General features: G+C 43.2%; 1 protein-coding gene across 1 annotated transcript in view; it reads right to left on the minus strand.

The window, feature by feature from the left end:
- Nucleotides 1-27840, minus strand: part of LOC147697176 (lysozyme g-like) — a 185418-nt gene that overhangs the window by 60874 nt on the left and 96704 nt on the right. The window contains exons 3-4 of the mRNA XM_086936116.1: nucleotides 5215-5411; nucleotides 4948-5086 (exon numbers count right to left, since the gene is read on the minus strand). Coding sequence (XP_086792242.1) covers nucleotides 4948-5086; nucleotides 5215-5411 — 336 coding nt within the window. The remainder of the gene's footprint in view (nucleotides 1-4947; nucleotides 5087-5214; nucleotides 5412-27840) is intronic.

Consider the following 27840-nt stretch of genomic DNA (forward strand, 5'->3'; position numbering starts at 1 on the left):
GTATTCTGATGTGTGAGGAGCTTGGACTCATTCAAGATAGGTGCAATGCTGATATGACTGGGAGTATCAAGGTTCGAGAGTTTTAGCATTCACAACCCTAGGTACCAGATACAGGCTAAAAAAACAGTTGCTAATGCAACCAAAATAGTTGGGTCGGTTCAGAGTGTTGGTGCTGCGAGGAGGTCTTAAGGCACACACAGAAGACAAGCAAAATAATTCAGACAACAGCAGATGTTAGTTCACAATATTTTGTCAGCAATCTAATTTGCTGTGTAGTTTATCTCCCACAGGGCTGGCAGATAGGATCAATTTTCTTTTGTGGTACAGCTTCTGTATTTAGTCAGGCATCTCAGGGAGACCTCAACAATTAGAATACAGATAGATCCTGCTGGGATGAAAAACCACTGCAATGATCAATGCAATGGCCATGACATCAGACATGTGACTTGGGCCATGGTTTGGTCCAGAGGCTTCATGAGCTCCAACAGATAAAGCCCTGATACTGAAGGCCCACTGACCTTAATTCTGGGGTTATCTTGTTTTCAGGTAATTACAGCTGCAAGGACCTATGTGGGGGCACCCAGGACTTCATGCGGAGGCCCACATGATTTGCAGGGGGATCACAAATACAATAACAAGTACTGAGAAACATGAACCTTCACACTGGAGTCATGCTGCCCAAAGAGGATTGCAGGTCATGTCTCCAGGCTTGGTAGGTTTATTTATTCCAAAATACTTATGACTACACCCTGGGTTGCTCATCTTTAGCTCTGATCTCCAGGGAAGCCAGACAAAAGTTCTGCATCTGGTCTCACATTACCTTTTTGTGCAGGTTCACAGTGCCTTTACAAGTAAATGTGAACTTGTTATGGAAATAGGTCAGCTTATGTATCCAATATAGAAGTAATTAGGCTCCAGCACACTGGCCATTCACACTCACAATTAGCCCCAAACATTTGGAAGGAGTCAATTGATTGAATGTGCTTATCCTTAAGATTTGCCATAGTTGCACGGTAATTGGCGCAATACGTTGAGTTTGCTGAGTTTTGGTTTCTTGGTAGTGGGGGGATGCACACCAACTCCAATCAGAGGTCTCAACCAGGCAAACCTACATTGATTTACACATGGAGAGCACTTTTAATCACCTGGCACCACCCACTAGGGGAATTATGATCTAGGCATGGTAATAGTAGTCACCTATGCTTGACTTTTTAGTGCCTTTATCACCCAGCAGAGTCTAGAATTATCTTCATGAGAAACAGATAAAACTATGTAGAGCTAAGTCAGGGGTTTCGCAAAATGTATCTACTTCAGTGGAAAACACGTAAAATTTGTCAGATTCAGAAAACGAGGATCAAAATGCCAGATGACTACTACACCAGCAATGTTCAACCTTGTACCTATAATACCCTAATACCCAAGGCCCTGATAAACGAATTGTCAATGTTACTGGTGAAGCCTTTTCACTAGTTTATACTTCGCACAACTTTACAATAATCCGAACAGCATGCACGGGATTAAAGAGCGGCTGCTCCGAAACGCGTCGGGCATTTTTCACTATTTTGATTAAATAAGCATTCACTCCGAGAGGACTTGGGCGCAGCATTATACACACATATATAGCGTGATTTTCATGGTAAAGTTGACCGTTGCTAATTTAGGTCTCAATTTAAATAATTCACTCTAAATTTCAATGCTCCTTTGGCTGCTATACATTTTGGTTCTCTTTCTCTCATTTCAGGAGCCAAATTTCAAGAGTATGATCTGATTAGAACTGTGTTCTGATAGTTTCAGTGTATGATTAATGTTTATCGACATGAGTTCCATGGTGAGCTAAATAATGAACCGCTGCTCCTGCACATTGGACGTGCTTACCACAATGTTTCATCTTATACATGATATCTCTTAAAAGTGATGCCGCTGATATTTACATTGTGTGATGGCTGAGAAGAAGGCCGGCACTGAATTGTCATGGAATGTTTGATCCTGTTTGGTTCTGTTCATGGGAACTGTGGATAATTAGTTTTCACTTAAGATTTGCAATTGTAATTGTCCTTTGCTGAGTCAGGTAGATGTAGGTGCCCTTTCCACTCTCCTCAGAAGAGATGCTCCCTTTCTCATTCCCAAAAGATTTAAACTCCTGGGCAAATACGTTCTCACTCACTCGACTGAATCTTAATTTGTTTCTGTCTTTTATAGGCTTTACCTGCTGACACCGTCTGCTTGATGTCTACCCAACTTACCTGACTTCTTAGTTAAGCATATTATGGAACGTCCCTTCATGGAATGCTCTGCTTGCTCGATTTGCTTCATGAAAACTGTTTGACCTTTCAGCCCTAGGGGGTTCTTACCCCAAACGTTTTATCTTTTTTCACTTTTTTTGCACTGATGTTTTTTTTTGTTGGCCTTAGGATTCTGTTCACTTCTCCACAGCTAACCAGTGCGTGCTCACCCTGCTAAACATGGTAATATTCACTTATAAGTCCCTTGTAGAGTGGTATACCATATACCCTGGGAATGTAAATTAAATGCAATTAATGGGCATGTACCACTTATTATGCCATCCACTGACATGGGCTCTTAAACACGTCTCAGGCTTGCAATCGCCGCCTGAATGCAGTTTTTAACTGACAATCCGTCTTATAACCCCCTTGCCAAGCCTTAAACTCCCCTTTCATTGCATATATGTCACCCCTAAGGTAGGCCCTAGGAGACACGTAGGACAGGGTGCATTGCAATTAAAGTGTTGCACATGTACTTTTATTTTTCACTTGTCCTGAGAGTGCAAAGCAAATACATTCATTTTGTACTTCTTTGACACCTACACATCTCAGATAACATTGGGCTGTCTTATGTGTGTATGTATGTATGTAACTGAGCTTATAAAGCACATGGTTACACTGACCAGTGTGTCCCCTTGCTTACTTTTGACTGGTGACAGATAGCACTTCATGTTTCGTATCTATGAAATTCTAATTAAAAATCCTCTTTAATATTAAAATTAGATTTTAAATTACAATTTAAAAAATGCAACTTTGGTGCCTGTAGCCTTCCCCACATCACATGACTGGGTGTAGTTGGCAGGTAGGCTTTGTGAATTCCTCCTAGACAGTCACACAATAGAGGAACTGGAGGTACCTGAATGGCCATCTGCTGGCAGGATGGGGGTGGAGATGGACACAGCCACACTCGCAGCTGAATAGACTATGTTTTGCATTCACACAAAGGGTTTGTCACCCCCACGTCATCTCTGTTTCCACCCTGAAGTCAGGGCAGGGGAGTCAAGAGTTTCTAAGCACTTCAAAGAGAAACCTATCAAAACGGCTCCCACATCAAAGTAGGCACCAGGTATAAAAATAGAGCTCACATAACAGCTCTTTAGTTCACTATCTGGAACCCAAGACTACCAAATTGACTCCAAAGGCTAGTTTGCTGGCCCCCTCTTCACAGCTAAAGGGGTATAACAGGCCCCCATCATCTTGAACCTGGTCCTGGACCCAGCCTGAGTGAGTCCTAACCCCCCAAGTGGTACCCCTTCAGTCCTGGACTCTTGGGGTGGTGCTAAAAGTACTCTGATAGCCAAAATCTGAAGCTTAGAAATTTCTGGGCTAAAAACTGGTCACAGAACTAAGGAAAGACTGGGACAAGCCTGCATGTTGATCCACCTGCAGTGCATCTCCGATCAAACTGAGTTTGCAGCAGTTTATTACGTTCTTCTCCACAGCATCAAATCTTGGTAAGTGGTCCTTTGCTTTATGGGACATAGGCCTCCTGGAATTCTCTTCTGCTATAGCCTCCTTCCTCATCCCACTGGAGCTTTTTGACTTCCATAAAAGTGACTTGGTACAAATGTAGAAATCTATTCTTCACCACTACTTCACCTAGCAGCGCCCTGATGATGACGCTCTTTCCTCGGACACTGCTTGCAACCCTGCCCCATTGAACTTTACCTTCTCAGAAAATCGAGTCTGAAGGTAAGCGCTGACTGGCCCCAATCCACTTTTTGTATCCAGCTAGCACTCCATCGTGGTTGGCCATATTTTTCAAGGGGGAACTGGTCTTGCACGAATAGATGTCCGCGGTAAGAACTTTAATGTGCTAGTTTTTTTTCCTAAACAATATTAAAAGATCATATCTCTGAATCTACTGATTACATTTTTGTTGTTTTGGTGTCAAATGATTTATTAAAACCTACTCTCATTTTCAAAATTGTAGTGGTATTTTTACTTGATTACTGTTGGTGTGCTGCAAATAAACTTTACATATTACCTCTAAGTTGAACATGACTCTCTTTGGGCCAAGCTACCCAAGGTTAAGCACAACATAATCTGGTAACTTTTTGTGGTTCACCCTGCCAGAGTTTGTGGCTGTTGCTTGACCTGGACCTACATCTGAGGCAACCTACAAACCAATTTCTCACAAAAGCCTTGAGCAGTTTGTCTTTGTATTTGCTATTTTGAATTGATTTGAATCATACTGATGTATATATTCATATAGTCATTACTGATTTTTGACAACATTAAATGATTTGAGTTTTCTATCTTTGCTAATATCCTACTAAACCTTCATGGTTTGCAAATCTACTACACTATGTTACCATTGTGGGGCCTAATTGCTTCAATGTTATTGATGTAATGTTGATTTATTAGGTCATGCCTCAGTCTGGAACTAAAGGTTCATCCGCTAGAGTTCCGCTTGTACTTGAGTTTGCACCAATTATCTGCGAGCTGCAAATCCCATGCACCCTGTAATAATACCCTTCTAGCCTTTAAATCAGTGGTCTCCCAACCCACTTAGGTTCATTTACAGAGGTAAGTGCAGACCTCACTCCTTAGGAAACACAATTCTTGAGAGAATTGGCACCCCTAGAGATCTGAGTGGGTTTGAGGATTGGAGTGAGACTGAACACAAGCAATAGGAAATAGCCTCTGGTGTACTGATACAGACCTTTCAAGATGTTATTCTGAGACCAACTTGAAAACGTTCCCTTGATTGCCCTGATCATGTTGATTAGAATCTCTGTACCCTGGGCAATGTTTTCTTTACTGTTCCAGGCACCTCTGACCTTGTTCCAGGTTTTGCTAATCTAAAATTCAAAGACATATTTGGTATTATGTTTCCATATGACCAGTTCAGACATACATTTAGAAACAGTATTTGATGAGAATTGTATATATAACGCCATGCTACTCCTGTGTCGGTAATGGTGCTTACCCCCATCAAACCAAAGGCGTCTCCATCCTCACACATTTCAATGTTATGGAGAGCACCGGCACAGGATCCACGAGAAATGATTCCAGCAATCACGGCCGGATCCACACACAAACTGTGGCCAACTTCCAAAATTTCTTTTTTGTATTTTTCTATGTTTTGGAGGTCAGTTTGTGCTATATGGTTGGAAGCAAGGACCCCTGTAGTGAATATGGTAAAGTAGAAAAGATTATTTTTGGCATTGTTGTTTGATCATTGACATTCTTCCCAGTCAAATATCCAGAGCCACAGGTATGTGCATCAAAACAGAAATGGTCACTATCCTAAATAAATGCTGCAACACCATTTGCTAACAATATATAACAAAATAGGACAGCTGTAGGACTTCCTGAGCTTAAATAACTTTTTTAGAAACATTCACAAAGGAGAAGACTCCTTCCCATTTGAGAATGGGTTACCACCTACTTGAAGTAGGCAGTAAAATGTTAATGTTTTGTGGACGCATTTCGGTACCAAAACCCTCACACATACCACTGTGAGTCACTATTAGTTAGAGACGCTCTTAACATGCCCCTTATTAATACGGAATTGCAAACACATTTTGCAACTAGGTGATAAGTTACCAAATTGCAAAATAGGGCTTTGTGTATAGAAAAATGATTTCCGGTCGAAAATGGCCCAATTTTGTGACCTAAGAAAAGTATCGCACATCTGGCACTTTGAAACATAGCTTACAAAATACATGACAGAGATCATTAACAATGTAGCGTGGTGACTTTAAAATATAGCAAATCCGCCTTTTCTGCATGGTCATGTTTGCATGTTTCTCCAGGGACTAACCCCAACAAGTTATTTTTATTCACTGGGCTATAGCTGTATCCTCGAAAATGTCAAGGTACAAATATAAACTTTAATCTATAACTTTTAACTTGAAACAGCTTGGCTGCTGAGGGTTGTTGTGGCCAAGAACCTCTCTTGCTGCCACAAGTAAGTTCCCAACAGGTAGATTACCCAGACCTCATCAGAGGCCCTGTCCCCTTTCTCAACTACTCTGCAAATGCGCCTCCTGGTGTACTACTGGTTGTGGGATGTATTCCCCTTTGCTCCTGAGGGTTGTTGGGGGCCAAAAACACCTATTATTGGCAGCAGTTAGTCCCACCCATCAGGATTGCTCAGGCCTGATCAGAGGCCCTAGCCCCTTTCTCAACTACTCTGCAAACGTGTCTCTTGGCACACTACTCTTGGGGGATGAAGTCTAGGGGTGAGAGTGCAGATAAACTCCGCTCTGCTGGTGGTTGGCTGAGTTTTTGCTGAACTCTGTGTTCCAGCACCAGACTTTACCATCCACCCCTATTAAAGACTCATACACACACCCACTCACACACCCACTCAGATACTCAAACACCCACTTACAGTTCCACTCATACTCTCTCTAACTCACTTACAGACCTACTCAGACACTCATACACCCACTGAGACACTCTTGCACAGTCAGGGCCAGATTCTGATGCGGTTAGGAAATCTTCCCAATCGAATCTGTTTGGAAATGGTTTCCAAACAACTGGAATCAGGAGAGTCTGACCGACCAAGTATGATGCATCCGGATGCTACCAGATATGATTTAGTTGGTCTCCCATTGACTTCTATGGGAGCCTATGTTCCTAACCACATCAAAATCTGGCCCTCAGTCGTGAAGACACAATCCCAATCAGATTCGGAAGGAGAAAATGCCGTTAGGAGGCCTTCCAGACCGCCTCATAATCGGGCCCTATTTATTTATTTATTTATTTAAGCTTGTATCGCGCACAGCTACCCACAATGGGTTTCCCGGCGCCAGGGATAGACTGTAGAAGAAAGAGGGAGTGTCACCTTGACTTGAGGCCTCAGCCGACTATTGGTCATGCTTAGTAAAAAGCAGGGTCTTCAGAGCCTTTCGGAAGCGGAGTAAGTTGGTCTCAGATTTTAATGCCAATGGGAGGGAGTTCCAGTATTTAGGACCCAGAGTCGAAAAGGAGCTGCCTCACATTTTTGTCAGCTTCCATCTTGGTACTGTGAAATTACCAGTGTCCGATGACCTTAGTGAGCGCAGGGGTCTGTAGGGTTTTACCAGCCCCTGAACATATGCTGGGGCGCTGCCCTGCTTAGCCTTGAACATGTAGCAGAGTGCCTTGAATTTAACGCGTTCAGGGATGCTCAACCAATGAAGGTCACGCAAGGCGGCAGTGGCTGAGGTGCGTCTGGGGACGTTCTTTAGCAGGCGCGCAGCCGCATTTTGCACCACCTGCAGCACATGTATAGTGGCTTTATCTGCTCCCAAATAGAGAATGTTGCCATAGTCCAGGCGTGATGTTACAAGTGCCTGGACTATGGTTCTGAGAGAGGAGAGGGGGAGCATCCACAGAATCTTGTGAAGCCACCGCAAAGTTGAAAAGCAGATGGCTGAAACCTTAGTAGCCTGTTGTCTCATAGTTAGCCTGTCGTCAATAATGACACCCAGGTTACGAACTGCAGTAGATGGTGTAGGCGCATTTCCCAGTTCGGTGGGCCAATGGCGGGGACCCCATAGATGCTTGTTCTGTCCCAGAATGACCACCTCGGTCTTCTCCCCATTCAGCTTGAGACAGTTTCTCCCCATCCAATCGGCCACAAGAGTGAGGCCCGACTTGAGTGCGGAGATGTTGTTTACGTCTCTCCCTGATAAGGAGAAGACGATCTGGGTGTCGTCTGCGTAAGAAAACAGGGTTAACCCAGCTTGTTCAACTATGGTTGCCAAGGGTTTAACGTAAATGTTAAATAATAAAGGGCTAAGAATTGAGCCCTGGGGGACGCCGCGGGTGGATGGGCAGACGGCGGAGGCTGCTTTAGAAGAAAACACTTGGAAGCTTCGGTCGTTGAGGAAAGACACCAGCCAGGCCAAGGCCTGGCCTGCCACACCAAGAGATTTCAGAGAGTCAATGAGGATGGAATGTGACACGGTGTCGAAGGCTGCGCTCAAATCCAGCAGGATGAGCGCCATGGTGTTTCCCTGATCGACACCGTGCCTAAGACTCTCTGTCACCCCCAGGAGGGCTGTCTCAGTTGAGTGCCTAGGCCGAAAGCCTGACTGAGAAGGATGGAGGAAACCAGTGTTTTCAACCAGTTTAGAGAGCTGAGAATGTATATATCTCTCCAGTATCTTTGAGAAGATTGGCAATAAAGATATAGGGCGAAAGTTAGCAGGATTTGAAGGATCTGCACCCAGTTTTTTCAATAACGGTACAACCATGGCGTGTTTCCAAGGTTGTGGGACATGGGCCTCGCTCAGAGAAGCGTTGAGTAATTTAATGATGGTGGGATGCGTGAGGGGATCTAATTGTTTTAGTATTTTGGCCGGGAGAGCGTCCTGTGGGGAGCCCGATCGCACACTATTTAAACAGGAGAGGAAGGAAATGGCATCTAAGGGCTGCCAAGTAGTGATTACTTCATCAGTGTCGGTGTTTTCCAATTCCTGGACTATATCAGGGGCAGTGTACGTAGTACCTGGAAGTGTAGTGAAATTGTCATAGATAAGATCAACTTTATTTATAAAGTAATCCGCTAAGGACTGACACTGGGTGACATCAAGTGCCGGAGGAGGAGGGGTAGAGTTAGCACCAGTCAATTTTTTGACAACAGAGAATAGCACCTTTGGGCAGTTTTGTGCATCAGTCACAGTTTTTCTTGTGTAGTCTGCTTTAGCAGTTTTACAACTGTTGTGGTACTTTTTCAAGGCTTCTTTATATATGGCTTTACGTGAAGGAGAATAGCCTTGTCTCCATTTACGCTCCAAGGTCTTACAATGTGAGCGGAGGCTTTTAAGTTGTTCCGAGTACCATGGAGCAGGGGGATGGTATGAAAATGCGGGCTTTGATGTCATTGGAAGCGCTGTATTGACTGCAGTGGTTAGCCAGAGTTCGGTGGCGCAATTAAGTGCAGCAATTGGTAGTTCAACACACGGAAGTGTTTTGATCAGTAGTTTATTGAGTTCTGGCATGTTGATCTTCCCCCAATTCCGAACTGGCCTCGTAAATTCCACCTCAGGTCTTATTGCTGTATCAGCCATATCAAAGGAGAAGGGGACAGCTAGCCCTAGGTGGGAATGCTTTCCTCACCACATCAGAATCGGGCACTCAGTGTCAAGGGTTAATGATTACAGTTAGGAAATAACATTTCAAAAAGCTTACAAATTTACTTTAAAAAATCAAATGTTCCAGGGATGTTACAGTTAGGAAACAGAATTTTAAAAACCTTAGAAATTCAATGAAAAAAACAAGGGTTACTGGTGCGTTATAGTTAGGCTCAGATTTCACTCTTACAAAAATTGTGAAATTCAACAAGTTATATATTTCTCAGTTAAATATAACTTCTGAATTTCAATGGTTCTGTATGAGTGAAATCTGCTGAAAAAAGTTAATGCTGCGCTTCATTTGAATGAGCCCCTAGGTGGGCCAGGTCCCAGAGATAATTATTAATTTTTATTGGGGTGTCTGCTGGGGCCTCCCTGAGGCTTTATTTAATTATTTGGGGGCCTCGTGGGCCCCCCAAGCCAAAGGGACCGCCACTTCCCGGGGCTCTACGTATTGTAATGCGGGGGTCCACTCGACTAATTCTAGAAGGGGATGGGGGCCCGCAGCCCTCCTCCTGGAGCCCTCTATGACCCTGGGGACTGCCACCCCTCAGGGCCGGCTCCGGCAATGTCCTGGGGTGCCCATCCCTGGGACATTGCAGTTTGTAATGACAGGGCAGGTGCACTGCTCCGACCCTGTCATAGCAAACACTGCTTTGCTTCTTGGAAACCTGCTCTCAGTTCCATGGTAGCAAAGCATTATTGCTTTTGCACAAGGGGAGCTGCATGTCAGCAGCTCCCCTTGAGCAAATGCAATGCCAGATCCCCATGAGGCAGGGAGGTGGCAGGGCCGTGGGGGCATTGGGGCTCCTTCCGCCGTTTCCACTGTGAGGGCCAGGCCCAGAGTATGGGATTCTTGGGGCCACTCCGGGGATTTTTTTTTTAAACGAGGCAATGCCCCGGGGATGGAGTCCCGGGGCATTTAAAGCCACCAGTGAGATGGGGGGTAGTTTTTTATTATAGTACGAAATGACTAGGCCTGGGGGATGGGGCCCGAGGCAGAATTCAAGTTATAAGAATGTGGAGCATTTTTTTTCTTGTGTGCTTGGATTTACAACTCCATTGCGGCTTTCAGCGCGGCCCCCCTGTGCAACCGGGATGGGTTTGTTACTCCAAGCAAAATAAAAAAAAAAGTGTGTTGTTAAAAAAATAAGATTCATTGTTGGGTTATATTTATTGTTGCAGCCACATGGATGCACAGCTTAAGGTTGTTGAGGAAGACTCTTTCCTTGATCTGTGAAGTGCATTCCGTAACTTCTGTAGATGTTGTCCATATCAAAACGTAGATCGTTGTTGTTTATGGATCCCATTCTCTGATCTCTGAGGTATGCAGAAACAGCTTTATTGACATTCTTCCTAGATTTCTGCAACTGTGGACAGAATTGATTTGACCAGTTCCATTTCTGTCTTTGGCATATGTTAGAGTATATAAAGACAGTTTCAGGCAAAAGCAACATCAATTGTGCAACAGTGTTCTTCATTATCATTTCCAGGCCTACCCCAGTCAATGTGCCTAGGTCATTGCTGCCACCACAGTGCACAATCATGAGGTCAGGGGGTTGGAGATACAAAGAGGTTTTAATGAAAGACAACAATTGGTGCCACTTTAACGCTCTCTGTGTAATCCATTTAATATACACATTTTCCAAAACTAGGTTTTTGGCACTACCTCTGCGTTCAGCATACCTTTTGCACCAGAAAACATAGCTGTGCTCTACAACCCACACTGTGAGCATCTTGAAGGGATGTCTGGAAGTAATCAAAAGATGTCCGTAGCTTAGGTAGTCAGTTGGTAGAATGAGAGGTATCTAAAATGGTGGAGAGCATGTTGTTTGTTATAAAGTTGTGGATAACATGTTGTTTTTTTGTAATATTGATAAGTGATTGGCTGTTCATCGCGATTGTGCACTCAAAAATAGGATGCATGTTTCTTTGCTGAGGTATCATGTTTGTGATTTTCTGTTAAAAAATGTTTGAAAGGTACAGTTGATACCATAGGTAATATTTTGCAAAAGTCAGCGACTCCTGCTGTATGCATTAGTAAGCTTGTGTGTTGAAACATGAAACTACTGTGAACTTGTGACCTGCTAGTACAGTTGAATTTTACATGAACTGTTACTATGGTAACTGGCATTAGGTAGAATGGGGAAAGGGTTGAAACTTAACTGTGGACTTAAAATGGGTATTCAACGTTTACAACGCGAGCGTTACAACGAAGTACCATTACCACGCGGTTATAACAACGAAAGTTGTTACAACAAATTGCGCTGGGTGGCGCTCAAGGATAATAATAATTTAATTTACTATCCCAGCACCTTCCCTACTATCCACGGGGACTGGTGTTGGAATAGTAAATTATATTTTTTAAATTTGCGCCCCCCCCCAACGCAAGTCGTTTTATGACTTGCGTTGTTACAACCGCGTTGTAATGGTACGCGTTGTAAAAGTGTGCGTGGTAGTGACATACATCCCTTAAAATGTGCAATGGATACTTGAATACAAGTGCCAAATTAGTAAATTAAGGTTTTCTAAGGCATCAGTATGTGGAGAAGTAGTGTGTTGTTGAACATCTATACTAGTATTATTAAAAATAGGTTTTTGAACTCCCATATGGATTTGCGACTCTACCACAGTGGAGTTGTGACTTCAGAAAATCACAGAAGCAGTTAGGGCATCATTTGAAGACAGTTAGAAAGGGTTAATATGTCTAACTAATAGAAATGTGTTTTAAAATTGTAAATAATGATGAAAGCAATGTGATTTGATACATACATTTATTTGAGTGAAATTAGAGAGGGACAGCGTTATTGTTTCTAGTGATATTTTTACTTTAAAAAAATATCCAAGTGTTGAAATTAGAAGACAAAGGTGATGTATGAAATACGTTATGAACTCTACAGGTCTCTATTGTACTTTGTATAATTGTAATGACAGGAGTATTGAAATAGTTTGTAGATAGTAGCATGATAGAAGGATTAGGGTTGGCTTTCTGAAATTATCCAGGCAGTTCTCTTGTACTGAAGTTTTCACTGAGGCACTACGCAACTAGTTATGCATTCTCTCGGGCACTACCCACTAACCATCTATTTTTATGTGTCTTTGGTATATGATGCCACTTTTAAAAAGTACAGACAGATGTAAGCAGGCTTTCTGGATTATTGTGAGGGTTTTAACAAATGGATTGAAAAGATTGGTGCTTTGTATTTTCTTGGGTGCAACATTCAGCGTAGTTACTGACTAGTGAAGCGGTAGTCCAAAACTGTGGTTTAAAACATTTTGTCAGAGGGAGAAGTGATTTGCTTAGCTTGTAGTGGTCGGTGGAGATGTATACTTCAAATATGCTGCATACCTTTATGTGTCATTTTAAAATGTACTGATATACTCTTGTCTTCATGCATTCATTAGACTTGCACTCAGGGTTTGTATAAGGTATTTTTGCTGCGCTTTTCTAATCACCCAGTCAGTACTGCTGTACTCATGCAATCACCCAGGCAGTACGTTTGCACTGAACTTTTCACTCAGGCACTACCGATCCAGGTATCCATTCTCTTAGGCACCACCCACTATGTATCTATTTGTATGATTCTGTCATATATGATGGCACTTTTAAAAGGTATGGACACATGCATTCAGGCTCTTTGCAATATGGTGAGACTTTCAACAGACACATTGAAGAAATTGCTGCTTTGTATTTGGCTAGACCCGACTCTCTGAGTAGTTGCTGAATAGTGAAGCTGTAGCCCTAAAGTAAGGTTTAAGAGTTTTTGGTAGAAGGATTAGTAGTTGGATTAGCTTGTTTTGGTCTCTGGAGATACACATTTAAGTATACCGCATAAGATTAGGTGTCTCTTTAAAATGGGAAGTGCAGTCTGTCAAGTTTATGGGAATTTTTAGTCTTATGACTGAGGTATGTGTCTGCATGCACATGTATTCGCTCATGTGTTATGGCTAAAAAGACGGTAGAGCTATAAAACACTGGCAAATATGTATTTGTATGTTTCTTGTACATATGATGCTACTAGGAAAAGGTACATACATGTGCATGCTTGTATTTAGGAATATAGTCAGCTAGACACTACAATTCAAGTAAAACATTTACTCAGCAAGTATCTATGCACTCATGAATTCACTGAGACAGTACTGATGCACTTATGTAATTGTCCAAGCATTACAATAATACTCATAGTTTCTCAGAGTTACTTTCCATACATTCATACATTGATCCACGTACTAATTCTGCAGTGATAGAATCACAGGCAATATGCGTACATTCATGTATTATCTCAAGCTCTAACAACAGTTGATGGACAGAATGCAGAACAATGTCGTACATTCACCCCAGTACAGAGACCTGGGCCTAAATCCATCGTTTTTTGCACTTCACACCACCCCAGTGCAGACAAGGCCATATGCAAATCAGCCATGACCCTGTGCCTCATGGGAACAGTCCAGCCTAAACTGCCAAGCGATGTCTTTCCTGGACTGAAATCAAGCATCCTAGGACCGGTTTCTGGCTATCAGCTGTCTTCAGCCAGGATAGCTTGACTCCAGTGGTGTGGAGAGCATGGGACTCACGTCTGAGCATACCCATCCCATTCGGGGTGACAAACGCAAAAACAACAGTTGATGGACAGAATGCAGAACAATGTCATACATTCACCCCAGTACAGAGATCTGGGCCTAAATCCATCATTCTTTTTGCACTCCACACCACCCCAGTTCAGACGTGAGCATATGAAAATCAGCCACGACCCTGTGCGTCATGGGAACAGTCCAGCCCGAACTGCCAAGCCATGTCTTTCCTGGACCGGAATCAAGCATCCTAGGACAGGTTTCTGGCTATCAGCCGTCTTCAGCCGGGATAGCTGGACTCAAGTGGTGTGGAGAGCATGGGACTCACGTCAGAGCATACCCATCCCACTCGGGGTGACAAATGCAAAAACAACAGTTGATGGACAGAATGCAGAACAATGTCATACATTCACACCAGTACAGAGATCTGGGCCTAAATCTATCGTCCTTTTTGCACTCCACACCACCCCAGTTCAGACATGTCCATATGCAAATCAGCCATGACCCTGTGCCTCATGGAAAAAGTCCAGCCCGAACTGCCAAGCCATGTCTTTACTGGACCGGAATCAAGCATCCTAGGACCGATTTCTGGCTATCAGCCGTCTTCAGCAAGGATAGCTTGACTCCAGTGATGTGGAGAGCATGGGACTCACGTCTGAGCATACCCATCCCACTCGGGGTGACAAATGCAAAAAAAACAGTTGATGGACAGAATGCAGAACAATGTCATACATTCACCCCAGTACAGAGATCTGGGCCTAAATCCATTGTGTTTTATCACTCCACACCACCCCAGTTCAGACATGGCCATATGCAAACCAGCCTTGACCCTGTGCCTCATGGGAACAGTCCAGACCGAACTGCCATGCCATGTCTTTCCTGTACCGGAATCAAGCATCCTAGGACCGGTTTCTGGCTATCAGCCGTCTTCGGCCAGGATAGCTTGACTCCAGTGGTGTGGAGAGCATGGGACCCACGTCTGAGCATACCCATCCCACTCGGGGTGACAAATGCAAAAACAACAGTTGATGGACAGAATGCAGAACAATGTCATACATTCACCCCAGTACAGAGATCTGGGCCTAAATCCATCATTTTTTGCACTCCACACCACCCCGGTTCAGACATGGCCATATGCAAATCAGCCTTGACCCTGTGCCTCATGGGAACAGTCCAGTCTGAGCTGCCAAGCCATGTCTTTCCTGGACCGTAATCAAGCATCCTAGGACCGGTTTCTGGCTATCAGCCGTCTTCATCCAGGATAGCTTGACTCCAGTGGTGTGGAGAGCATGGGACTCACATCTGAACATACCCATCCCACTCAAGGTGACAAATGCAAAAACAACAGTTGATGGACAGAATGCAGAACAATGTCATACAATGCCAAACTCAAGCCTTCCTCCCACACCAAAGACCCTCTTCCCTCCAAACTTGTCCAAAAGCTCAAACATATCATCACCCCTACCTGGACCTCTATTATCAACAGCTCCCTTGCCACCGGTTGTGTCCCTAACTTATTGCAACTAGGCCAAATCACCTCCATTATCAAAAATCTTTTGGCAGACCCAAACGACCTCAATAACCTTCGTCCCATCTCCAACCTTCCCCTTCTTTCTAAAGCCCTGGAAAAATGTGTTCTTCTCCAACTAGAGAGACACATTGAACACTTTAACTTACTAGACCCCTTCCAATCTGGCTTTAGGAAAGGATGCAGCACTGAAACCGCCATGCTAAACATTGTTGATGACATCCACCACTCACGCGACAATGGTGAATCTAGCCTTCTGATCCTCCTTGATCTCTCTACAGCGATTGATACTGTTAACCACTCTACTATACTCAATGTTCTTAAAGATCGATTCGGCCTAAATGGTATGACACACAAATGGTTCGTCTCATACCTACAACACCGTTCTCAACAAATCAAAATTCAAAATTGCCTATCTAACCCTACCTCTATCTCCTTAGGAGTTCCGCAAGGATCCATCCTCTCTCCCTCTCTCTTTAACATTATCATGGAACCCCTCACACTCATTCTTAAACAAGCCGGGATCAACTACCATATCTATGCCGATGACACCCAACTCTATTATAAGATTAAAACCCATGCTGACATCCTTCACCTCAACAACACCCTCATCAAGATTCAAGCCTGGTTCCACACTAACCACCTCAAACTCAACCATAAAAAAACTGAAATAATTCTTTTTTCCCCTAAAAACAACCAGCTCCCTATTCAGAATTGGATCTCTGGCCTTAATGCCCTCAACTGCTCCTTATCTTTATCCTCCTCAGTCAAATCACTAGGTATCTCCCTTGACGACCTCCTAACCCTCAAGACACACATCAATAATTCTGCCAAAGGAGCCCTCTTCACTCTCCGCCACCTTAAGAAAATCAAGCCCTTCATCCCGAACGATGATTTCAAACTAGCAGTCCAATCCCTTGTTCTTTCTCGCATCGACTATGGCAATGCCATTCTCACCGGAATTCCCAAGGTCCACCTCGCACCGCTTAAATCTGTGCTGTACCTTGCGCGTTACCTCAGACTGCAAGCGATTCGACCACATCTCCCCTACCCTTAAAATCCTTAAATGGCTCCCCATTGAAGGTAGATCCACGTACAAAACACCCTGCATTGCACACAAAATTCTCCATCAGAATATACCGACCTACCTCGCTAACACACTCACAAAAGCCGGTTGCTCCCGTTCCTTGAGAAGCACAAACACCTTCCTTCTTATCCCTCGCTTCAAAAAAAGAAAACCACCCAGTCTCGGTCCTTTTCCGGCAACGGTCCATGCATTTGTAATGCCCTTCCAAATGACCTTCATTGCAACCCTTCCTACCCTTGCTTCAAAAAAGAACTCAAACTACATCTCCTCAATAAATAATGGGGACCATAATCCTATCTGCTATCTTCTACTGGCCACATCTGTCCGACCTCAGATACATCCGCCCTCCCTTCATTTCAGCCTTACTTCGCCCTTCCTCCTCGTCACTTCCACCTCCCTGTTTACCACCTTTACTCCTCCCTGCACCCCCCTCCCTTGTCCTCCGCCTGCCCTCATTTCTGCCCCTCGTCCTCTCGTCCTTACAAACCCAATCTGACCACCAACCTCCCTATCCTCCTCTGAAATTTTCCGGCTCTCTTTTCAATGTATGCCTGGTTATTTTTGATTATCACATCTCCCACTTTTCGGTGTTCTTATTTCCCATATTTATCATTTTGAAATATGTCTAGCGGAGACTTATATGTTGTTTATACTCATTTATGCTATGTATGACCCATGTCTTACTGACCTTCTTGTCTCAAAGATGTAAAGCGCTCTGATACCCCTGGGTCCAGCCAGCGCTAAATAAATCCTCTAAATAAATAAATAAATAAATAATACCCCAGTACAGAGATCTGGACCTACATCCATTGATTTTTTTGCACTCCACACCACCCCAGTTCAGACATGAGCATATGCAAATCAGCCTTGACACTGTGCCTCATGGGAACAGTCCAGCAAGAACTGCCAAGCCATATCTTTCCTGGCCCGTAATCAAGCATCCTAGGACCGGTTTCTGGCTATCAGCCGTCTTCAGCCAGGATAGCTTGACTCCAGTGGTGTGGAAAACATGGGACTCACGTCTGAGCATACCCATCCCACTCGGGGTGACCAATGCAAAAACAACAGTTGATGGACAGAATGTAGAACAATGTCATACATTCACCCCAGTACAGAGATCTGGGCATAAATTCATCATTTTTTTTGCACTCCACACCACCCCAGTTCAGACATGTGCATATGCAAATCAGCCTTGACCGTGTGCCTCATGGGAACAGTCCAGCCCGAACTGCAAAGCCATGTCTTTCCTTGACCGGAATCAAGCACCCTAGGACCGGCTTCTGGATATCAGCCGTCTTCAGCCAAGCTATCCTGGCTGTGGAGTGGTGTGGAGAGCATGGGACTCACGCCTGAGCACACTCATCCCACTCGGGTCGACAAATGCATAAACAACAGTTGATGGACAGAATGCATAAGAATGTGATACATTCACCCCAGTACAGAGATCTGGGCCTACATCCATTGTTTTTTTGCACTCCACACCACCCCAGTTCAGACATGGCCATATGCAAATCAGCTTTGACCCTGTGCCTCATGCGAACAGTCCAGTCCGAACTGCCAAGCCATGTCTTTCCTGGACCGGAATCAAGCATCCTAGGACCGATTTCTGGCTATCAGCCGTCTTGAGCAAGGATAGCTTGACTCCAGTGATGTTGAGAGCATGGGACCCACGTCTGAGCATACCCCTCCCACTCGGGGTGAAAAATGCAAAAACAACAGTTGATGGACAGAATGCAGAACAATGTCATACATTCACCCCAGTACTGAGATCTGGGCCTAAATCCATTGTTTTTTTGCACTCACACCACCCCAGTTCAGACATGGCCATATGCAAACCAGCCTTGACCCTGTGCCTCATGGGAACAGTCCAGACCGAACTGCCAAGCCATGTCTTTCCTGGACCGGAATCAATAATCCTAGGACCGGTTTCTGGCTATCAGCCGTCTTCGGCCAGGATAGCTTGACTCCAGTGGTGTGGCGAGCATGGGACTCACGTCTGAGCATACCCATCCCACTCGGGGTGACAAATGCAAAAACAACAGTTGATGGACAGAATGCAGAACAATGTCATACATTCACCCCAGTACAGAGATCTGGGCCTAAATCCATCCTTTTTTGCACTCCACACCACCCCAGTTCAGACATGGCCATATGCAACTCAGCCTTGACCCTGTGCCTCATGGGAACAGTCCAATCCGAGCTGCCAAGCCATGTCTTTCCTGGACCGTAATCAAGCATCCTAGGACCGGTTTCTGGCTATCAGCCGTCTTCAGCCAGTATAGCTTGACTCCGGTGGTGTGAAGAGCATGGGACTCACGCCTGAGCACACTCATGCCACTCGGGTCGACAAATGCATAAACAACAGTTGATGGACAGAATGCAGAAGAATGTGATACATTCACCCCAGTACAGAGATCTGGGCCTACATCCATTGTTTTTTTGCACTCCACACCACCTCAGTTCAGACATGGCCATATGCAAATGAGCTTTGACCCTGTGCCTTATGGGAACAGTCCAGTCTGAACTGCCAAGCCATGTCTTTCCTGGACCGGAATCAAGCATCCTAGGATCGATTTCTGGCTATCAGCCGTCTTGAGCAAGGATAGCTTGACTCCAGTGATGATGAGAGCATGGGACCCACGTCTGAGCATACCCATCCCACTGGGGGTGAAAAATGCAAAAACAACAGTTGATGGACAGAATGCAGAACAATGTCATACATTCACCCCAGTACAGAGATCTGGGCCTAAATCCATCGTTTTCTTGCACTCCACACCACCCCAGTTCAGACATGGCCATTTGCAAATCAGCCATGACCCTGTGCCTCATGGGAACAGTCCAGTCTGAACTGCCAAGCCATGTCTTTCCCGGACCGGAATCAAGCATCCTAGGACCGGTTTCTGGCTATCAGCCGTCTTCGGCCAGGATAGCTTGACTCCAGTGGTGTGGAGAGCATGGGACTCATGTCTGAGCATACCCATCCCACTCGGGGTGACAAATGCAAAAACAACAGTTGATGGACAGAATGCAGAACAATGTCATAAATTCACCCCAGTACAGAGATCTGGGCCTAAATCCATCATTTTTTGCACTACACACCACCCCAGTTCAGACATGGCTATATGCAAATCAGCTTTGACCCTGTGCCTCATGGGAACAGTCCAGTCCGAAGTGCCAAGCCATGTCATTCCTGGACCGGAATCAAGCATCCTAGGATCTTTTTCAGGCTATCAGCCGTCTTGAGCATGGATAGCTTGACTCCAGTGATGTTGAGAGCATGGGACCCACGTCTGAGCATGCCCATCCCACTCGGGGTGAAAAATGCAAAAACAACAGTTGATGGACAGAATGCAGAACAATGTCATACATTCACCCCAGTACAGAGATCTGGGCCTAAATCCATCGTTTTCTTGCACTCCACACCACCCCAGTTCAGACATGGCCATTTGCAAATCAGCCATGACCCTGTGCCTCATGGGAACAGTCCAGTCTGAACTGCCAAGCCATGTCTTTCCCGGACCGGAATCAAGCATCCTAGGACCGGTTTCTGGCTATCAGACGTCTTCAGCCAGGATAGCTTGGCTCCAGTGGTGTGGAGAGCATGGGACTCATGTCTGAGCATACCCATCCCACTCGGGGTGACAAAAGCAAAAACAACAGTTGATGGACAGAATGCAAAACAATGTCATAAATTCACCCCAGTACAGAGATCTGGGCCTAAATCCATCATTTTTTGCACTACACACCACCCCAGTTCAGACATGGCTATATGCAAATCAGCTTTGACCCTGTGCCTCATGGGAACAGTCCAGTCCGAACTGCCAAGCCATGTCATTCCTGGACTGGAATCAAGCATCCTAGGATCTTTTTCAGGCTATCAGCCGTCTTGAGCAAGGATAGCTTGACTCCAGTGATGTTGAGAGCATGGGACCCACGTCTGAGCATACCCATCCCACTCGGGGTGAAAAATGCAAAAACAACAGTTGATGGACAGAATGCAGAACAATGTCATACATTCACCCCAGTACAGCGATCTGGGCCTAAATCCATCATTTTCTTGCACTCCACACCACCCCAGTTCAGACATGGCCATTTGCAAATCAGCCATGACCCTGTGCCTCATGGGAACAGTCCAGTCTGAACTGCCAAGCCATGTCTTTCCTGGACCGGAATCAAGCATCCTAGGACCGATTTCTGGCTATCAGCCGTCTTGATCAAGGATAGCTGGACTCCAGTGATGTTGAGAGCATGGGACCCACGTCTGAGCATACCCATCCCACTCGGAGTGAAAAATGCAAAAACAACAGTTGGGGGACAGAATGCAGAACAATGTCATACATTCACCCCAGTACAGAGATCTGGGCCTAAATCCATCATTTTTTGCACTCCACACCACACCGGTTCAGACATGGCCATATGCAAATCAGCCTTGACCCTGTGCCTCATGGGAACAGTCGAGCCGGAACTGCCAAGCCATGTCTTTCCTGGACCGGAATAAAGCATCCTAGGACTGGTTTCTGGCTATCAGCCGTCTTCAGCAAGTATAGCTTGTATCCAGTGGTGTTGAGAGCATGGGACTCACCTCTGAGCATACCCATCCCACTCAAGGTGACAAATGCAAAAACAACAGTTGATGGAAAGAATGCAGAACAATGTCATACGTTTACCCCAGTATAGAGATCTGGGCCTAAATCCATCATTTTTTTGCACTACACACCACCCCAGTTCAGACATGGCCATATGCAAATCAGCCATGACCCTGTGCCTCATGGGAACAGTCCAGTCTGAACTGCCAAGCCATGTTTTTCCTGGACCGGAATCAAAAATCCTAGGACCGGTTTCCGGCTATCCGCCGTCTTCTGCCAGGATAGCTTGACTCCAGTGGTGTGAAGAGCATGGGACTCACGTCTGAGCATACCCATCCCACTCGGGGTGACAAATGTAAAAACAACAGTTGATGGACAAAATGCAGAACAATGTCATAAATTCACCCCAGTACAGAGATCCGGGCCTAACTCCATTGTTTTTTTACACTCCACACCACCCCAGTTCAGACATGGCCATATGCAAATAAGCCTTGACCCTGTGCCTCAAGGGAAAAGTCCAACCCGAACTGCCAAGCCATGCCTTTCCTGGACCGGAATCAAGCATCCTAGGACTGGTTTCTGGCTATCAGCCGTCTTCAGCCAGGATAGCTTGAATCCAGTGGTGTGAAGAGGATGGGGCTCACGTCTGAGCATACCCATCCCACTCGGGGTGACAAATGCAAAAACAACAGTTGATGGAAAGAATCCAGAACAATGTCATACATTCACCCCAGTACAGAGATCTGGGCCTAAATCCATTGTTTTTTTGCACTCCACACTACCACAGTTCAGACATGGCCACATGCAAATCAGCCATGACCCTGTGCCTTATGGGAACAGTCCAGCCAGAACTGCCATGCCATGTCTTTCCTGGACTGGATTAAGCATCCTAGGACTGGTTTCTGGCTATCAGCCATCTTCAGCCAGGATAGCTTGACTCCAGTGGTGTGGAGAGCATGGGACTCACGTCTGAGCATACCCATCCCACTCGGGTGACAAATGCAAAAACAACAGTTGATGGACAGAATGCAGAACAATGTCATACATTCACCCCAGTACAGAGATCTGGGCCTAAATCCATCGTTTTTTTCCACTCCACACCACCCCAGTTCACACATGGCCATATGCAAATCAGCCTTGACCCTGTGCCTCATGGGAACAGTCCAGCCCGAACTGCCAAGCCATATCTTTCCTGGACCGCAATCAAGCATCCTAGGACCGGTTTCTGGCTATTAGCCGTCTGCAGCCAGGATAGCTTGACTCCAGTGGTGTGGAGTGCATGGGACTCATGTCTGAGCATACCCATCCCACTCGGGTAACAAAGGCAAAAACAACAGTTGATGGACAGAATGCAGAACAATGTCATACATTCACCCCTGTACAGAGATCTGGGCCTAAATCCATCGTTTTTTTGCACTCCACACCACCCCAGTTCAGAAATTGCCATTTGCAAATCAGCCTTGACCCTGTTCATGGGAACAGTCCAACCCGAACTGCCAAGCCATGTCTTTACTTGGACCGGAATCAAGCATCCTAGGACCGGTTTGTGGCAATCAGCCCTTTTCGGCCAGGATAGCTTGACTCCAGTGGTGTGGAGAGCATGGGACTCACATCTGAGCATACCAATCCCACTCGGGGTGACAAATGAAAAAACAAAAGTTGATGGACAGATTGCAGAACAATGTCATACATTCACCCCAGTACAGAGATCTGGGCCTAAATCCATCGTTTTTTTGCACTCCACACCACCCGAGTACAGACATGGCCATTTGCAAATCAGCCATGACCCTGTGCTTCATGGGAACAGTTCAGTCTGAACTGCCAAGCCATGTCTTTCCTGGACCGGAATCAAGCATCCTAGGACCGGTTTCTGGCTATCAGCCATCTTCAACCAGGATAGCTTGACTCCAGTGGTGTGGAGAGCATGGGACTCACGTATGAGCATACCCATCCCACTTGGTTGACAAATACAAAAACTACAGTTGATGGACAGAATGCAATAAACCATGCTTTATGCTTGTAGTGATAGCTTCTGTCAGGTATTTCTGATGCATTGATACATTCACCCTGGCAGTATTGGTGCATTCATTCTAATATTGAGGCTCTACTCTAGCACTGAACTATTGACTTAGGTAGAACCCATCTAGTCATACAATTTGTTAGGAACTACATATAAACTCATCAAATGATCTTACCATTACTCTTATATTCATCCTTTTACTTAGGCACTACCATGCAGTCATACAGTTAAGGAGAATCTACCTATGCACATATTACTTCTCTTCCCTCTTTCAGCATCTGTCTAGTTTTGTTTTGCAGTTCTCTTAGTTGTTTTGCACCTCTCTTGCTCTTTCTGGACCTCTGTTGCCTTGTTTTGTACCTCACTGATTTCTTTCTGCACTCCCCTTTGCTTTTTCTACACCCCTCTTCCCTATTGCTGTACTTCTGTTGCCTCTTTCTGCACCCCTCTTCTGTCTTTCTGTACCTCAGTTGCCTATTTCAACTATTCTCTTGCATCTTTGTGCAGTTCTCTTGCCGTGCCTCTTTTTTTCATTTCTATTGTTTCTCTGTGCAGATGTCTTGCCTCTTTTTGTACTCTTGTTCACTTTTTCTGCACCTCTCTTGCTTTTAACTGCACCCCTTTTTCTCTCTTTCTGCACCTCTTTTGCCTGTTTCTGCAACTATCTTGCATCTTTCTGTACCTTTTTACTGCACCTCTTTGGACTCTTTCTGCACCACAGTTGTCTTATTTAGCATTTTTGTTGCTTCTTTCTGCAGTTTCTCTGCTTCCTTCTGCACTTCACTTGTTTTTTCTGTACCCCTCTTGTCTCTTTTGCACCTATTTTGCTTGTTCCTGTACCCCTCTTTCCTGTTTCTGCACTTTTCATCCCTCTTTTTATATCCCTGTTCCCTCTTTCTGCAGTTCTCTTGCCTCTTTCTTTACATGTCTTGCCTTTTTATGCACATCTTTTCTTTCTTTCTGCACTTCTCTTGTCTCTTTGTGCACTTCTCTTGCCTTTTTCTCACTTCTCTTGCCTGTTTCTTCATTTTTCTTGCTTCTTTCTGCAAGTATGTTGTCTCTTTCTGTATCTCTGTTGTTTTTTTCTGCATTTCTTACATTGTTCAGTAGCTGTATTGTATGAATATTTCATTTTGCTATTTGTAAATCTTTTGGATTATTTTCCTTTCTCCTTTTGGCTGTGTGACCACCTATTCTTGTGTTTTTGCAGATGTTTCAACCATTTTGATAAAAGAAACAGAAGTACCTAATAAAATGAGTGGAGTAGAAAAACACAAAAAGATGCTCAGGATAAAGTGGCTTCTGGTAAGAGAACAGAACAATAAAAATACTAATCAAAGGAGGAAAGAATTTTTTTTGAAGAAAGAAGAAGCAAATGGAGAAACACAATGGAAAAGAAGCACATGTTACAAAAAGACAGAAACAATTTAAGGACATACGTGGACAAATGTTTCGTAATAGAGTAATTAAACATGTATTAAAAGATTGTAAAAAGTATAAAAAAGATCTGCCGCATTTAAGAAGAAGCAATAGATTGAAAGTGTAGTAAATACTGCTTTTGAATTGAAACGGAAATTATTTATTTTGGTATTGAAGAGAATGAAAATATTGAATAAAACATTGCACTTTATGAATGAGAAAAAGACTGTTTTTTAGAAGTAACTTTTGCAAAGCTTTTTCTGGTGAATGAAAGCATACTTCTGGTACTGAGCCTTTTTTTAATGAAGAAAGTAATTTTCAACAAAATGAATTAGTTCACACAGTTGATACCTGGGGTTATTGTTACGAGGTAATGGATGGTTGTCCAATTGAAAAAGAAAAGATGGTTTCTAGAAATGTGGAAGAAGTAATAGCTAAAGAAGTTCAAGTAAGACGTGGACATTCTCCAGTGTGTAAGTGGGATTGTCGTAGTATTTGTAGTATTCAACAGAAATTCATTGATATACTGTGACTTTTCTTGCAACAATATAATACAAAAAGTGTAAAACAGAAGATTAAGATGTCGAAGGACTAGATCCGTGCAAAGTAAGAAAATATACTGAGTCGCAGGGTCATTTTCTGGCTTGTCTTTCTAGAAAAGTGTGTAAAAGTACTTTTAATCATTTAAGAATATTCACAGTTTATCACACAGAAATGTGGACGTTACTAAGGAGATTGTACTACTTAAAAAGTCCTGCATTATCTTTAAGTGAAACAAATAACAACTCTTTTGTATGGATCAGTATTGGATATAAAAATAAGTTTGTGATAATATACAGTTTTGTTTCTTTGATTCACAAGAAGAGTGTAGAGAAAGTAAAAGTTTGATAAGTTTAGGTATTGAACCACAGTTTGAATACATTAGTACTGAAAAGTTTGAAGAAGAAATTACAAAGTTTAAGATAATTTCATGTGAAATACCAACGTCTGTTTGTATTTGTTGTCAGCATACTCAAAATAGAAGTCAAACTAGGAATGTTGATGTGTATTTAAAAAATGAAAAGGAAAATATGGATAAGTGGGAGCAATTTGGTGCCTATTTGTTGGTGGAAGGTCATTTTGAGTTGGGTACTGATCAACTTATTTGTAAATATTGTTACAACTTTTTGGAAAAGGACAAAATGCCAGCTAAAGCAGTACATAATATCTTGGAGTTGGTAGCTATTCCTCTGGAAATGGCAGATTTAAATCCATATGAATCCATTCTTATTCAATCTGTGCACCCTTTTCAGGTTATAGTTTGCATGGAGCCTTAAACAAATAAGATGCGTCCAAGAGATTTACAAAGAGGTCAGAAAGGAAGAGTTGTGTACTTACATTTAGGTTAAAAAAATATTGAAACTGTTGGTATAGAGAGAGAGGAAGGTGAGCCTGTAGTTATTCTAGTTAATGGTGTACCAACAAAGAGTAGGAAAATATGACAAGAGTTAGTAGATGTCACCAAACTTCAAAAGGCTACGTTATATCTTATACAAAATATTATTTATTATAAGTTTGTAAATGTGGAAGACAAGGAAATATGTTGAGAAGAATATACAGAAAATTCAACTGGGCAAATACAAAAAGTGGACAAGAGCAGGAGTAAAGAGATTCACAAACATTACAGTATACATCCTTTACATTCAAAAGATGTCATTGGAAACCCTGTTGAATTATTTCAAATGAAGAAAGCAATGGGAACTCCCATGAGTGTATGGGAAAAATATTTAGAAGATTGTTGTTTTCCACAACTGTTTCCCACTGGAGATAGTGGACGATATGATAAACGAGAAGTACAGATTCCAGCTTCAGAATACCGGACAACACAATCGTACTAAGAAGATCAAAGATTTCAACAGTGTATTCCATTTATATTTCATCTTAAATGTGGAAGTGACTTGTCTGGATTTTCATATGCAGTGAATCACATATTAAAAACAGGAGTACATCTTACACATGTTTCTGCAAAGGAATTTATGCACAAAGTTCAATAAAGAGATGATCATTTGGAATCTCAGTTAATTAATTTGAAGGCGTATCAACATAGTACTAATGAGTATTGATATTGTCATCATGGAAAACGTGAATGCATGTTAAGAAACTCAGGTACTCCTATCTGGTTTCTACAACTTAGATTTGCTGAAGATGCTTGGACAATTTACTTGAATTTCTTCGACAAGCAAATTCACATGTCTAGAATATTGAATTAAAGACAGTCGGTGAATTGTGTTCTTTTGATCCTGTGAATGTTTGCAGATATTTTAATCATATGTTTCAGCTATGATATCTTTTATCTGCAATAAAAATAATCCACCTCTTGAAGAAGTTACTGATTTCTTTTGAGTACCAAGCTAGAGGTGCTCATCATATACACAAGTTATTATGGATCAAGGATCCACCTAAAGTTATAACTGATTCTAATGAGACTATTTTGTCTTTTATCGAAGAGCATGTTACCTGTACCATCCCCTAAAAAAGAGGAGAAGAGAGCTTAAGAGAACATGTTTTACATTTTCAAAGTCATCAATGTGGAAAATATTATCGACAAAATTACAAGTCAAAGGGAACATTTTATCCAAAATGTATTTTGGACTCCCACGTTCAATAATTTCAAAAGGAAGAGTCAATAGTTTTATGTCAGCAGTAAGACATACTATAACAAGAAAATCTCCGAAGAATACATAGAACATAAGAAGAACTGAAGATTCAAAATATATTAATGACTACAATCAAGTGATTTTGATAATTTCGAATGCAAACATGGATATCCAGTATGTTACAGATTATTCAATTGCTGTTGCTTGCGATATTACATCATATATAAAAAAATCTGAAAAGACAGAGTTGAAGGAAATGTTGGAAGAATTTTCACAAGAGAAGAGTTTTAGTCAAAAATTGTACAGCTTTAGATTGAAAATGCTTTCACATCGAGAAATTGGATTCTATATATGTTGAGATCGGTTAAGCTTGGCGAGTTTATATTCAAAGTCACAAGGAATCATTTGGGTAAGTCTAGGTCTTGCGGCTACATGAAGTAGAGTTTTGAAATCCACATCTGGAAAACGTAGGTTTCAATGAAGTAATGCAAGGTAACAGCTTTAACAGAAATTATATTGAAAATATAAATGAAATAAATAGGCAGTAATTCGATGTGATGAATGTTTGGAAAAACATGACAAAGGAAATCTTATGATTCACAAAAATCTCAGTTGTGAAACTCCAGAAAAAAGGGAA

Source organism: Lissotriton vulgaris, chromosome 8 (assembly GCF_964263255.1).
Source record: "Lissotriton vulgaris chromosome 8, aLisVul1.2, whole genome shotgun sequence".
In the NCBI taxonomy this organism is placed as follows: Eukaryota; Metazoa; Chordata; class Amphibia; order Caudata; family Salamandridae; genus Lissotriton; species Lissotriton vulgaris.